A 12,858-nucleotide genomic window follows, 5' to 3' on the forward strand; every position below is an offset into this window, starting at 1 on the left:
TGATCGGTGGTTGCTTGATTGTACGATGTCATTGACTGTAGTGATGATATAGATCGTGTCATTGACCGTAGTGATGATGGTATAGCATAAAGCTTATAGAGATTCAGCCATCTTGTATAGGCCTTATGAATCTGGCTTGATATACTGCATGACGGTTTAGGCATCTTGCCCTATATCTCACAAGGATCCTATCGTCTTACAAATTCCGTCGATAAGGTATTACCGCGCTAATAATTATAGGACTCGTAAATCGGAGAGGGGACGGAGTAATTACTAGAATATATAAGCTCGAAGTAACGGCTAAAGAGTGTATTATCTATTTCTTCGATTATAGGAGGCTAGAGGATCTCCTTTAGGAATAGGCTTATCAAAGCCGTATAGATAAAGATTTTCTGTCGGTCTTTGCCGACAACGAACTAAGTAATACTAGAGTATATGACTCTACTCACGCATTAGCAGCAAGAGCATAACGGGAGATGAAGACTGCATATTACCTATAATATTCAACAGCTATATTAGTATAGTAACTAGATATGCGCTTCACCCTACTAAGAGTGATAGTCGCCTAGAGGTTGATAAGGTGAAGCCGAAAACGAGGGTGAAAGCCAGAATTACTAGAAATTTACAGGCTTCACCTCTTGGGAAATACAACCGAAGTGAGAGGTAAACCAGAACCGGCACCGATAATAAGCGATGAATTTATAATAGGCTTATCAAGTACTGTACTCTCCTGGCGAAAGTGGTAGCCATTGGCAACGCGCTCCTATAATAAGGTACGATACCCAATCCACTGCGGTGCTAAACCTGAAAGGACTAGTGCCGTAGCGTGTCGCTCTAACTTTGCCTAAGGAGAAAGTAACGCTCTTCCTGGATGTATCTCTGCCATCCTTTGCCATTATCTGTTCTTTCTTGAAGCTCGTTCCTACCTGGAGTGAAAAAGAAGAACTAGTTCTCTCCTCACTACAGGTCATCGTAGAATTGCGCTAGGAATCAAAATAAATACGTTTAACCAGCTATTTCTCGGACGTTTCTTATACTGATACTGTTGTTTCACTACATTTGAACCCAGTCGTATAGGGGATTATTATATCCAAAGATCTGAATTCAAAGCTCTAGCAAATTCTAGGCACAAAAATAAGCAAGTACAAGTCCACGCTATAACACCATGCTCTATAGAGGTCCAGTCACAGTCGAATGAGAATCATGAGCATGGCGCTAAAAGTGCATAACTTCTGCAAAATCTTTATCACAAACATTACAGACAATGACGGTGCTTAATAAAAGGTTCTGTAGATGCTTTCGCTTGATATGCTTCGAAACATCACTATATGATAAGAATTGTTGCACGCGCTTCTTGAGGGCTAGGTTTTGCTTCCCTACACAAATAAAGCAAAATAAGGGTCGATGGTTATTTATGATAGATCGAATAGCATTTTCGACTAGGCTTGATGATTAAGTCTGGACCTTAGTCGCTTCACTTTCTGGCTTCTGATCTTCGTGATAACGGCGCTCGACCACAATCAGCCCGTTTGTTCTATAGCAAACGACACGTGGTACCTTCCTCGAATTAATAGTAAGTAGTAATAGCATCGATAGCTTCGGTACGCCGGTATATTTCTTAGTCTAGTATCGGCGATAGCAGGGTTAGAAGACGCTTAATCAGCCGTTTCTAAGGCTCGGGTAGCTCCTCGGTATACCGAAGCTTTATTGTTACCGATTCGACTAGTTTAGTTTCCGATAGCTGCCGCTATACTTCTAATATAGGCTAGTCTTTATTATATTTCTACTAAAGCTATAATAGTAGCGCGTTTCTAGCCCGTTCCCTAGCACTACTAAGCTCTTGATTCAACTTTTGATAGCTTTAGTATTTCGCACTTCCCTAGTACTAGGAAAGCGGACGGCTAAGCTATCGGCTAAGTTCATCGCGACGCTAGATAAGGGTAGAAATTTCAGGCTATTAGTTAACTAAGATAGATTAAGTAGTTGTTAATTCTTAGGGGCGGTTAGGGTTAATTATCCGGCTTATTCGATAAGCTATATATATAATATCGTTATCTAGGTTTAGGCCTCGGATAATAGCAGGAAGGTTCTTGTTAATCCGTCGGTCGAGGTAGTACTTTAAAAAGGTACAAGTGTTAGCGTAGTATATAATTAAGTTACGAAGTAAATCACTTACGGCCCCTTAGGTATAGGTAGTTAGTTACTAGAAATTTTATAAGGATAATATAGGGGAATAAATACTGCTATTATCTAACGCCTTCCTAGCCCCGTACCGAAGGCTATAAGGACGAGCAACTTGTCGGAAACTAGTGATAGTGCTAATATTTTTAACCTAGGGAAGAAGGGTTAGTAGGGTAAATATTTATTAGCTAAAATCCTGATTCCTTGTAACGTTCGCTTAGTCTACCGAAAAACCGGTATATCGTCTAAGGCCGGATCGAGCAGTAATAGAAGCTCGTTATAGCTATCCCGGATATATAAGCGAGGAAGCTGTTCGGCGGATATTAGAACTTCCTCTCCTTTAACTCGCTTAAAGGTATAGTCTGCAAAAAGCAGCCCTAGCAAGAATATATAGGGACTAAGAACAAGCAATAGGTCAAAAATAATCTCCGGTAGAATATATGTATTTCTATCTAACAGTTAGCAAGCTATAACGAGAATAATCGTGATCTATCTTACTTATCCTTTACGCTAAGGAATCCCTTTATATATTCAAATTTGAATTCGATCAAGATTCTATAAGGCCTACCCTGCGGGTCTCGGAGCAAACTAACTCGGATATAGCAATAGCGCAAGCTTAGAACTGCCTAGAGGCGATTAGTAGTAAGACTAGCTAATTACAAGAAAAGGCACAATTCGATACGATACCGACCGTGTCCGAATTTTTTCTTCGTCGTACTACTAGCCGTTTCGACGACTATAGTTAAGTCCTCTATAAATATAGTAGACTTTTCGCGGCCTTTCTAAGATAGTTTATGTTTTCGGACTAACTTACGGATCACCTATAATATCAATCAGATTTATCTATAGTATAGAAAAGAAGAGAAGCCCTTAGGGCTAAGGCGCGACTTGTTTCTTACCCGGCGTATCTGTCGATTTATCTAACTTCTAATCTTTTCTAAGGTTGCTCTTTCGAAGACTAGCCGAAAAACCTTCTAAAACGTCTTTAGGGAGCTCTTTCGTTTAATTCCGGGCAATCGTCTTCTATTTTTACCTCGTCGCAAATTTAAGGCCTAGTTAAGAAAAGTATATAAAATAGTAATAGATAGCTTTCGGAATTCCTTTTCAGGATCCTTACGGAGATATATATAGAATCTAAAAAGAATTAGGGAAATAAAGGATTAAAAGAGGGACAAGGTCTACGAAGGAATAGGACTGACTATTTCTAACAAGCCTCGACCTGATCAAGAAGGGTAGTAGTTCCTTTGCTATAGTCCTCCTTTATATATATAGACTCGTTAAACTTAGCAAGTTACTATAGGTAATACTCTGCAGAGTGTTTATTATCTGCAAAAAGTTACGCGATATCACTAGGATCTTTGAGTTAGTCCTTATCGAAATCAGGCTCTGTCGGGTCGGTATCGTACTACTCGTCGCAGCTATTATTAGAGCTATCTTCTCTAGTCTATGAATCACTATTATACGATTCTGACCTGGCCTATCGTCGAGATCGGGCTATAGTACTATAGGATAGATAGAATTATAGAGGAGCGTGCGAGTAGACGTGAGAAACTAAGTAGGGAGCTAACGTAATTAGTTAACAGGGGCCGGGGAACAACGTCTATTTAAATAAATCTTCTGATAAACACATCTTTAAGCTAGAAAAAAAAGGTTGCTACAGAGTAGGCGTGGGAATCAGGATTGGCCGTGTCGCGGCGGTCCCTAAGACCGCAGCTAGCCTGTTAGCTGCGGGCTGGCTGCGGTGGGTGGAGACGAGGATACATAGGCGGCAGCCAGAGGGGGACAAATAGGTAGGCGTGCGCGGATGTCGAGGTACGTGGCGGGAAATATAGCAAATGGACGGCTTAAAACGGCCTTACTTGCGGCCATTTCTGGCAGCCCTTTTGCCGTCTGCTAGTTTAATAGAGTATACTAATAGACTATATAAGAGGAAATATAGTCTTAAATATCCTTATATATTTAAATCTAATAGAACTTATACTTAAGGAGAGCCTCTATATAACTAGTACTAAAATAGCCTACTAATAGATCTTTATAATAGAGAGAAAGAAGCTTCCGACGAAGATTCTTACTAGAAGGAATAAATAACTCTTATAATAAAGAGCGCTATTATATCTAAAGAACTAATATTTAGGTAATAACCTAGTACGCTTTAGTCGAATATATAACTTATTATTCTTCTAGATACTTAGGATAAAATAACGTAGATTAATATAGTATTAGGAGTATAAACTTACTCTTAGTAGTATATTATGAGATATAGGGCAAGATGCCTAAACCGTCATGCAGCATATCAAGCCAGATTCATAAGGCCTATACAAGATGGCTGAATCTCTATAAGCTTTATGCTATACCATCATCACTACGGTCAATGACATCGTACAAGACGCATACAATAGTATACGATCTACATCATCACTACAGTTAATGACATCGTACAATCCAGCAACCACCGATCAAACAGCTACTGCATAAGATCACTATGCATCTAGATCTGTCTGCATGAGATCATCATACATCATCTAGAACGATCACATGCAAGAGACAAGTTGGTTATAAATATGCCCTGCCTTCTCTACCAAAATAATGACAATCATATTCAATACATACAAGTAAGATTCAATACAATCAACCAAGCTTCAGTCCTACCTCACTTTTCTCTTACCTTTATAATCCTAAGCCGAATTGAACTTATCCTTCCTATTCAATCAAGAGGAAGAAAGATCAATCGATCTTATTTAATCATCTTTAATTTATCTTCCTCTTTACCAACCTGCGCAGCATCGCTTGCTCACATATATAGACTATACTAAAGTACTAGAGATTCGTTAGTCGCAAGCTAATAATTCTAATATAAGATAGTTTATCTTCTTTACTAAAGAAGCCTCTAGATAAGGAAATGGCCTATTATTACTAGTATTAGAGCTATAAGGCCTAGTATCTTTACTATTATTTAACCTAGAGAATAAATATATAAAGTTATTAATAAGAGTACTATTAGCGAATAATTCGTAAGGCTTATCTGTAATAATAGCTCTTAGTATTAGTAGACCTAATATAGTAGAATAAGAGCTACTTCCTAACTTTAGTAGACCTAAAGTAGAGATATCTTCTAGCTTTAGTAGACCTAAAGTAATAGAATAGGAGGATTTAATACTCTATATAAATATAGGTTCGAGAGCTAAATACTTATAAAGAGATACTAAAAAATCACTATCTTAAGTATCCTTAAGAGTAGGATTAGTTTAATAGGAAAGGCTATTAGTAGGATTAGTCTTCTCTAGATCGTATTTTATTATAAAATTATAGGGTATTAGAAAAAGATACTATCTTACTTATCTTCTATTAAGGTAAGATTACTTTATAAAGGATTAGAGATTCTAGTAATCTAATAATATCTTAATTAGATAGTTTAAATCTTCTAAATAATATTACTACTATATATCGATATCGATCTTATAGTAAGTTAACCTCTATTCTAATTCCTAAAAGATCTTAGAGTAAGACTACTATAGATTTTATAATAGGTTTAACTAAAGTTATTTTTAATAGGTATTATATTAACGCTATTCTTATTATTATAGACTATTTTACGAAAATAGCCTATTTCCTTACTATCTTAATAGATATTAATATAGTAGAGCTTATAGAGCTCTTATATAATATAATTAAATTAAAATATAGGCTACCTAATAGAATTATCTCTAATTAAGGACTAGTCTTTACTAGTAAGTTATAGAGTAAACTTTATTATTACTAGTATTTAAATAATTTAATAATAGCAAAAAGCTCCTAGTCTAGAGTACTATAATATAGCTCGGCTCTAGAGAATTTTTTTAACTAGAAAGTAATTAGGTACTAACGTCCTTACTTATTAATTTATAACAAAATCCCTACTATCCTATAATTAGAAGTATTAGTTTTAATATAAATTAGTAATAAGGGGTTAAAATAATAAAGTAGAGTTATAACTTAAAAGGCTATAATAAGTCCTTTAAACGCTATCCTCTTAGTTAGGTTTAATTTAATAGAGCTAGGCTTTTTCCCTTTTATACTACCCTTTAATAGGTTAGTAAGAGGGTAGGTAATTAATAAATAGTAAGGGATAAAATAATAGTAAAAATTATAGAATCCTAAGAAGATTTAAATCTTATAGTAAGTCTTAGGAAGCTTCTATTTCCGGATTATCTCGATTCTATAAGGATCTATCGAAATACCGTCGACTCTAAGGATAAATCCTAGGAAACTAACTTCTAATTAATAAAAAGTATATTTAGAAAAATTAGTATATAATTTCGCCTCTCTTAAGCACTATAAGACTTAATAAAGGTATTAGGTATACTTATCTCTAGTCTTCGAAAAGATAAGGATATTATCAAGATATACTATATAAAAGATATTAAGATAATTATATAAAGCGTTATAGATATAGCTTTAGAAGGTAGCTAGAGTATTAGTTAATCTAAATAGTATTACTAAATACTTATAATAGCTATAATAGATACGAAAGGTAGTCTTCTACTTATCTCCTTCTCTAATCTATATATAATAATACGTATCCTTAATATTAAGCTTAGAAAAGAACTTTACTCCTTAAATACGATTAAGTAGTAAAGAGTAACGATTCTTTATAGTAATATAGTTAAGACTACGATAACCTATATAAAGATATAGACCTCTATTAGCCTTAGGTATAAAAAGAATCGGAGCTCTAGTAGAGCTCTTAGATAGTCTAATCCGACTAGCCTTTAGATTCTCTTCTAAATATTCTTTTAGAATCTTTAATTTGTATACGGAAAGGGAATAAATAGGACTAAATAGTAGTTCCTTACCTAGTTCTATATTAATTATGTAGTCTAATTAACTATAAGGAAGTAAAGTCTTTATAAGTTTATATAAGATATAGGGCAAGATGCCTAAACCGTCATGCCATCAAGCCAGATTCATAAGGCCTATACAAGATAGCTGAATCTCTATAAGCTTTATGCTATACCATCATCACTACGGTCAATAACATCAAGTAAGACGTATACAACAGTATACGATCTACATCATCACTACGGTCAATAACACGATCTACATCATCACTATAGTCAATGACATCGTACAATCAAGCAACCACCGATCAAACAGCTACTACATAAGACCACTATACATCTAGATCTATCTGCATGAGATCATCATGCATTATCTAGAACGATCATATACAAGAGACAAGTTGATTATAAATATGCCCTGCTTTCTCTACCAAGATAATAATGATGTTCAAGAAAAACAAGCAAGATTCAATACAATCAACTAAGCTTTAGTCCTACTTTACTTTTCTCTTATCTTTATAATTCTAAGCCGAATTGATTTTATCCTTCCTATTCAATTAAAGGAAGAAGATTAATTAATCTTACTTCCTCTCTACCTAACCTGCGTAGTATCGCTTGCTCATAGGTTATAAGCCCGAATTGATCCTACTTTAATTCGGCTTATACTACTTCTTCAATCTTCTATCTTCAACGAAGAATACTTTACTTTTAAGAGAAACTTCTCTCTCTTAAAGAGAAACAAAAAGCTCCTCCGACTTCTTATTTTCAAAAATTTATACTCGATTTTTACCGGTCGCGTCTACTTCTCTATACGAAACACTAAGAAATCTCGACTTTCTTGACAAAAACAATCATTTTTCAAATATTTAATCAAGCTTCTTTAACTCAAAATAATTAATAAACATAATATCGATCCTCTTAAAGGAGAAGGAAATTATATTGCCTAGTCTATCCGAATTAAGGCGATTCTTAATCAAGAGAGACTAATTAATATAATCTAATATAATTACATAAAGCTTCCTACTATTTAGTAAGGCTAGATACCTAATTAATACTAGTCTTATAAAAAAGCAATTACTCTACTACCTGATTAAAGATCGCCTGATTATAGAAACACTACGATTTAGTTAGGAAGAAGATCTAGTAGACCTAGAAGATCTACTAGCCCTACTATCTCTAAGATAGGCTAGAATAAGCTAGTTATCCTATCTAATAAATTCAAAACTATTAATTAGATTAATCGAGATACTCTATCATTAATCAAGCTATTATACAAAGATAGCCTACTCTTTTAGCTAGGAGATACTATATCGGCCTACTAAGTATAGGTTACCTTAGCTACCTAATATCGACCTAAAGGCTTTACTACCGAATTCCTTATATTAAAAAGCCTATTTAATAGTTAATTAGGCGATTTCGATAGTATATATAATTATCTTACTAAGATAAGACGCCTGCTAATCGAACTAGTAAGCCTAGGAATCGATTTCCCTAAGCAAATCGTTTTTGTATAGGTCTTGAATAATCTCGATCAAAGTTATATACTAATTGTTCAAAATATTATTTAATCTCTTCGTAGAGATTCTAATTCCTATTCGATTAAATCGCTATTCGCTAATCTAATTAACGAATCGCGCGGTCACATTCAATCAAGCAAGTAAATTTTTATAGCTGCTAGTCAAAGCAATCGTTAAAGCAATCGTCAAAGCAATCGTTAAAGCAGTCGTTAAAGCAATTATAAGGCTAATTATAAGCCTAACTATCAGGTAAATCACTAATTAAATCGTTAGGCTAATCAAAATCGTCGAATTAGCAAAAAACTATAGAAAAAACTATCAAATTCAGGAAAATATTACACGTATTATAATATACGAAGCTATATAGTATTAGATTACTAGTATCTATATCCTTCTAGTAGACTAGCTAATTGGAGATCTAGGGCAAATTAGCCTAGATCTAATTAAATCGATTATCAAAAATTTGATTAATAAAAGAAGATAATCATAGTAATACTTAATAAGTAATCTAACAAGGAAGAAATCTATGTTACTAGTTATATAACTAATTACCCCGTAGAAGCTAAAGAAACCTCGGCTAGCAACCTACTACCTACTAGCCTATTAGCTAATAATCTTACTAATCTTAACGGTAATATCTGTTATACACCGATTAGTCAAATTGACTATAATATACCTATAACAGAGGCATAGCTAATTAGGTATAGCCTACTAATCTTTGATAATCAAAACCTAATAAGAGACTACTCAAATCTAAGTAATAAATCTATAGTGAATACACTAAGAAGTCTCTTACTCTACGATGAGTTCTCGTATAAAACCGATTAGGTAATTTATCTACCTATCAAAACAAACTAAGAAACTAATTCTGATATTACTATAGAAAGTATATATAATCTAATAAATTCAGATCTTTCTACTACAAAAGTAATTTTTATTATTAATATAGCTACTACTATATATATAGTATCTAAATTAGATTTGTTTGATAGTATATATAAAACTAATAAAACTATTATATAGGGAAATATACAAAGATTATCTATCGATCTTGCTAGAGATATTATCTTCTAGACGAATACTAATCTAGTCTATAAATTGACTAATATACTCTATATCCCACAATTAGGAATTAATATATTAAGTATATATACACTAAAAAATTTAGTATCTCTATTTAATAGAGAAAAGGCCACTATTTTCGATTAATATTAAAATATTATGCTGATTAGGTATAAGCAAGATAATCTATATCGAACTACCCTATATATAATATATACAAAGCTATATAAGGAAGATTCTAGCTAATTAAAATTAAAAGATCTATCTAATATAATCGATCAAGATTAATCTATCTAAAGTACTAGTAATATTACTAGTTTAAAGCTTTAGCATAATAGATTAGGCTATATAGGCCTAATACTACTATAAAGGCTATTAAGCTAGGCTAATATATCTCTATCTGATTTAGAGATAAGAGATTATATACAAAATATATACGAAATATATATATAGTCAAAATATAATAGGAAGATCAATAAATCTTCTACTTCTACTACCGAATACGGTATAGGCGAAAGAATATATAGTGATATTAGAGGGCCTATTAGCCCTAAGACCTATAATAGCTATCGCTACTATATCACGTTTCTTGATAAAGTATCAAGATATCTATATATATCTCTACTTCGATTAAAAGACGAAGCTATTAAGAAATTTACCTTATATAAGTAATTAGTTAAAAACTAGCTTAATAAGAAGATTAAAGAGATATTTACCGATAATAGTACTAAATACGTGAATAATAACTTCTATATATTATTAGGAAGATACGGTATTATACACCGAACTACGCCTATCTATATAAAAGAGCTAAATAGCCTAATTAAGCGTATAAACCTAATACTTATGAATAAGGTCAGATGTTTATTAATCTAAACAGGATTAAAAGATGATATATAGAGAGAAGCCTTATTAGCTACTACCTATCTATATAATATAACCCTATATAGTGCTCTAGGGTTAAAATCACCCTATAAGATATATCACAAGCGCCTACCTGCTATTAGGTATATAAAGACCTAGGGATCTATTGCCTACTATCATATAAACAAAAACCTACCTAGTAAGCTATCGCCAAGAAAATCTATAGCTATTATTAGTAGCTATAGTAAGCAGAAGTACTATAAGCTATATAACCTAAAGTAGAAGAAGATAGTCTAGTTAAGAGACCCTACTATCTTAGAAGGTAGATTCCTAATAAATCAATCTAATCTAGCTAATCAGGAGCCAGGAATCAAAGCAAACGAAAATCGATTTACTAAGAAAAGAACTACTAAATAAGTAGTAAACCCTATTAAAAAGAAGATTACTAGTAAATCTACTAGTAAATCTACTAGCCTATCTACTAGCAAATCAGCTAGTAAACCTACTAAGCAAACTACTAGTAAGGAAGCTGCTATAGCAGCGGATCCGTCTCATAAGATAGAGATCCAAATCCTATCTACTAGCGAAGATATATATACTATATCAGATACGCTACTAAGAGATTTTATAAAAACTATTATCAACGATCAGCCTACCGATTATATATTATCGGTAGTAACTAATCAAGAACCCTCTACCTTTAATCAAGCTATACAATCAGCTAAAAGGAATAAGTGGTATAGGGCCTATCAGGACGAAAATCAAAGCCTGATAGATCAGGCAACCTATAAAATCGTTAATATACCCCCTAGTGTAATACCTATTAGGGGTAGATAGGTATTTAAAAAGAAGCCTATAAAAAATACTACAGGCATCTAGGCTAATTATATTATAAATACGAATAAAACGATTTGCTATAAGGCTAGATAGGTTATACAAGGATTTAATCAACGTTTAGGTATTAATTTCCTAGAAACCTTCTCTACTACTACTAGAATAGAAACCTAGTATATAATATTAATTATCGCGATAAATAAAAAATAGTATATCAGGCAATACGACGTTAAAAACGTATTCGTACACGCCGATATCGATAGTGATATATATACTATCTTGCTAACTAGCCTATATAGGCTAGGAGACCCTGCCTATCAAAATAAGTACTGCTACCTAAAGAAGGCCCTATATAGCCTAAAGCAAGCACTACGGCTTTAGTCTGAATTCTTTATAAAGGCTATCGCGAACCTCGGATTCGATAGAGTTCCTATCGACGAGGGTATATATATAAATAGCAAAACTCAGGCTATTATCATCACATATATTAATAATATAATTATTATACACAAAGATCTAGCTTATATTAATAAGCTAGCTACTACGGCTAGGCAGTATATTCAATTAGAAGAGATAGGCGAACTAGCTACCTTCCTAGGCAATAATATTAGCCTAAACTATCAAGATCAATCGATAACTATCGATCAAAATGATTATATATTAAAGATCTTATCAAAATTCGCTACTACTAGTAGCAAACGGCTAAAGAAAACGCCGGGTAAAGCAGGGATCTATCTAAGAAAAAATCAATCAAAAGCTTTAGAGCAAACTATTAATCTCTATTAAAAAGAGATTAGCTTATTACTATATACTAGCCTAAAGACTAGGCCTAATATAGCCTATCTAGTTGCCTATTACTCAAGATATATAAGCAATCCTAACTAATCATATATCTCTAAATTAAAGAAGATATAGTAATATCTATAATATCAGCTAAATCTAGGCCTACACTACGATTGCATAGGGAAAAACCTATATATAAAAGGCTACTCTAATACTGATTAGTTAGGCGATATCGATAGTAGAAAATCTACTACTAGCTATATATTTAGCCTATCTAGAGATCTAGCTACTAATAATATAGTAAGCTAGAATTCGATACTACAAAAATCAGTAGCCCTATCTATCTACGAGGCCGAATATATAGCTATAAAAGAAGCTATACAGGAAGCTATCTATCTAGCTAACCTGTTTAACTATCTAAACGATAGATTAGGCCTAGGCTATACGCCTAGCAAACCTACTATCTTAGTAGATAATAAGGCAGCTATTAAGCTAGCCGAAAACCCTGAATTTCATAAAGGGACGAAGCATATTGATATACAATATCACTATATCAGAGATTAGGTTAAATAAAAAAGGATTAATATTTAATACGTCCCTACTAAACTGTAATTAGTAGATTTCCTAATAAAAAAACGTTAGAAGAGAGATATTTAAAGACCTAAAGAATCTAGCTAACCTCCGGGAGATTTAGGAAGATATATATCTAGCTATCTTATAGTAGTATATATATATATCGATCCTATCTACTCTACTAATCTCTATATTCTATTACTATTTATACTTGTTGGAAATGCGTC

At 33.1% G+C, this 12,858-nt stretch overlaps 2 protein-coding genes across 2 annotated transcripts; both read right to left on the reverse strand.

Moving 5' to 3' along the window:
• Window positions 1-1,215: 1,215 nt before the first annotated feature.
• On the reverse strand, window positions 1,216-1,590 carry N7458_006107 (uncharacterized protein; the record flags this gene model as incomplete). Its single annotated transcript, XM_056909489.1, has 2 exons — window positions 1,216-1,439; window positions 1,479-1,590. 2 exons carry the CDS (start codon window positions 1,588-1,590, stop codon window positions 1,216-1,218), a joined length of 336 nt encoding a protein of 111 aa, XP_056765193.1.
• A 403-nt stretch (window positions 1,591-1,993) lies between these two features.
• N7458_006108 (uncharacterized protein) lies at window positions 1,994-3,675 on the reverse strand (the record flags this gene model as incomplete). Its single annotated transcript, XM_056909490.1, has 6 exons — window positions 1,994-2,181; window positions 2,242-2,332; window positions 2,416-2,629; window positions 2,680-2,803; window positions 2,873-2,959; window positions 3,477-3,675. Coding segments are annotated over 6 exons (903 nt in total), but the record flags the coding sequence as incomplete, so codon positions are not given.
• Window positions 3,676-12,858: the final 9,183 nt, after the last annotated feature.

The sequence above is a fragment of the Penicillium daleae genome, assembly GCF_028827525.1.
Source record: "Penicillium daleae strain IBT 16125 chromosome Unknown utg000006l_segment0_segment0, whole genome shotgun sequence".
In the NCBI taxonomy this organism is placed as follows: Eukaryota; Fungi; Ascomycota; class Eurotiomycetes; order Eurotiales; family Aspergillaceae; genus Penicillium; species Penicillium daleae.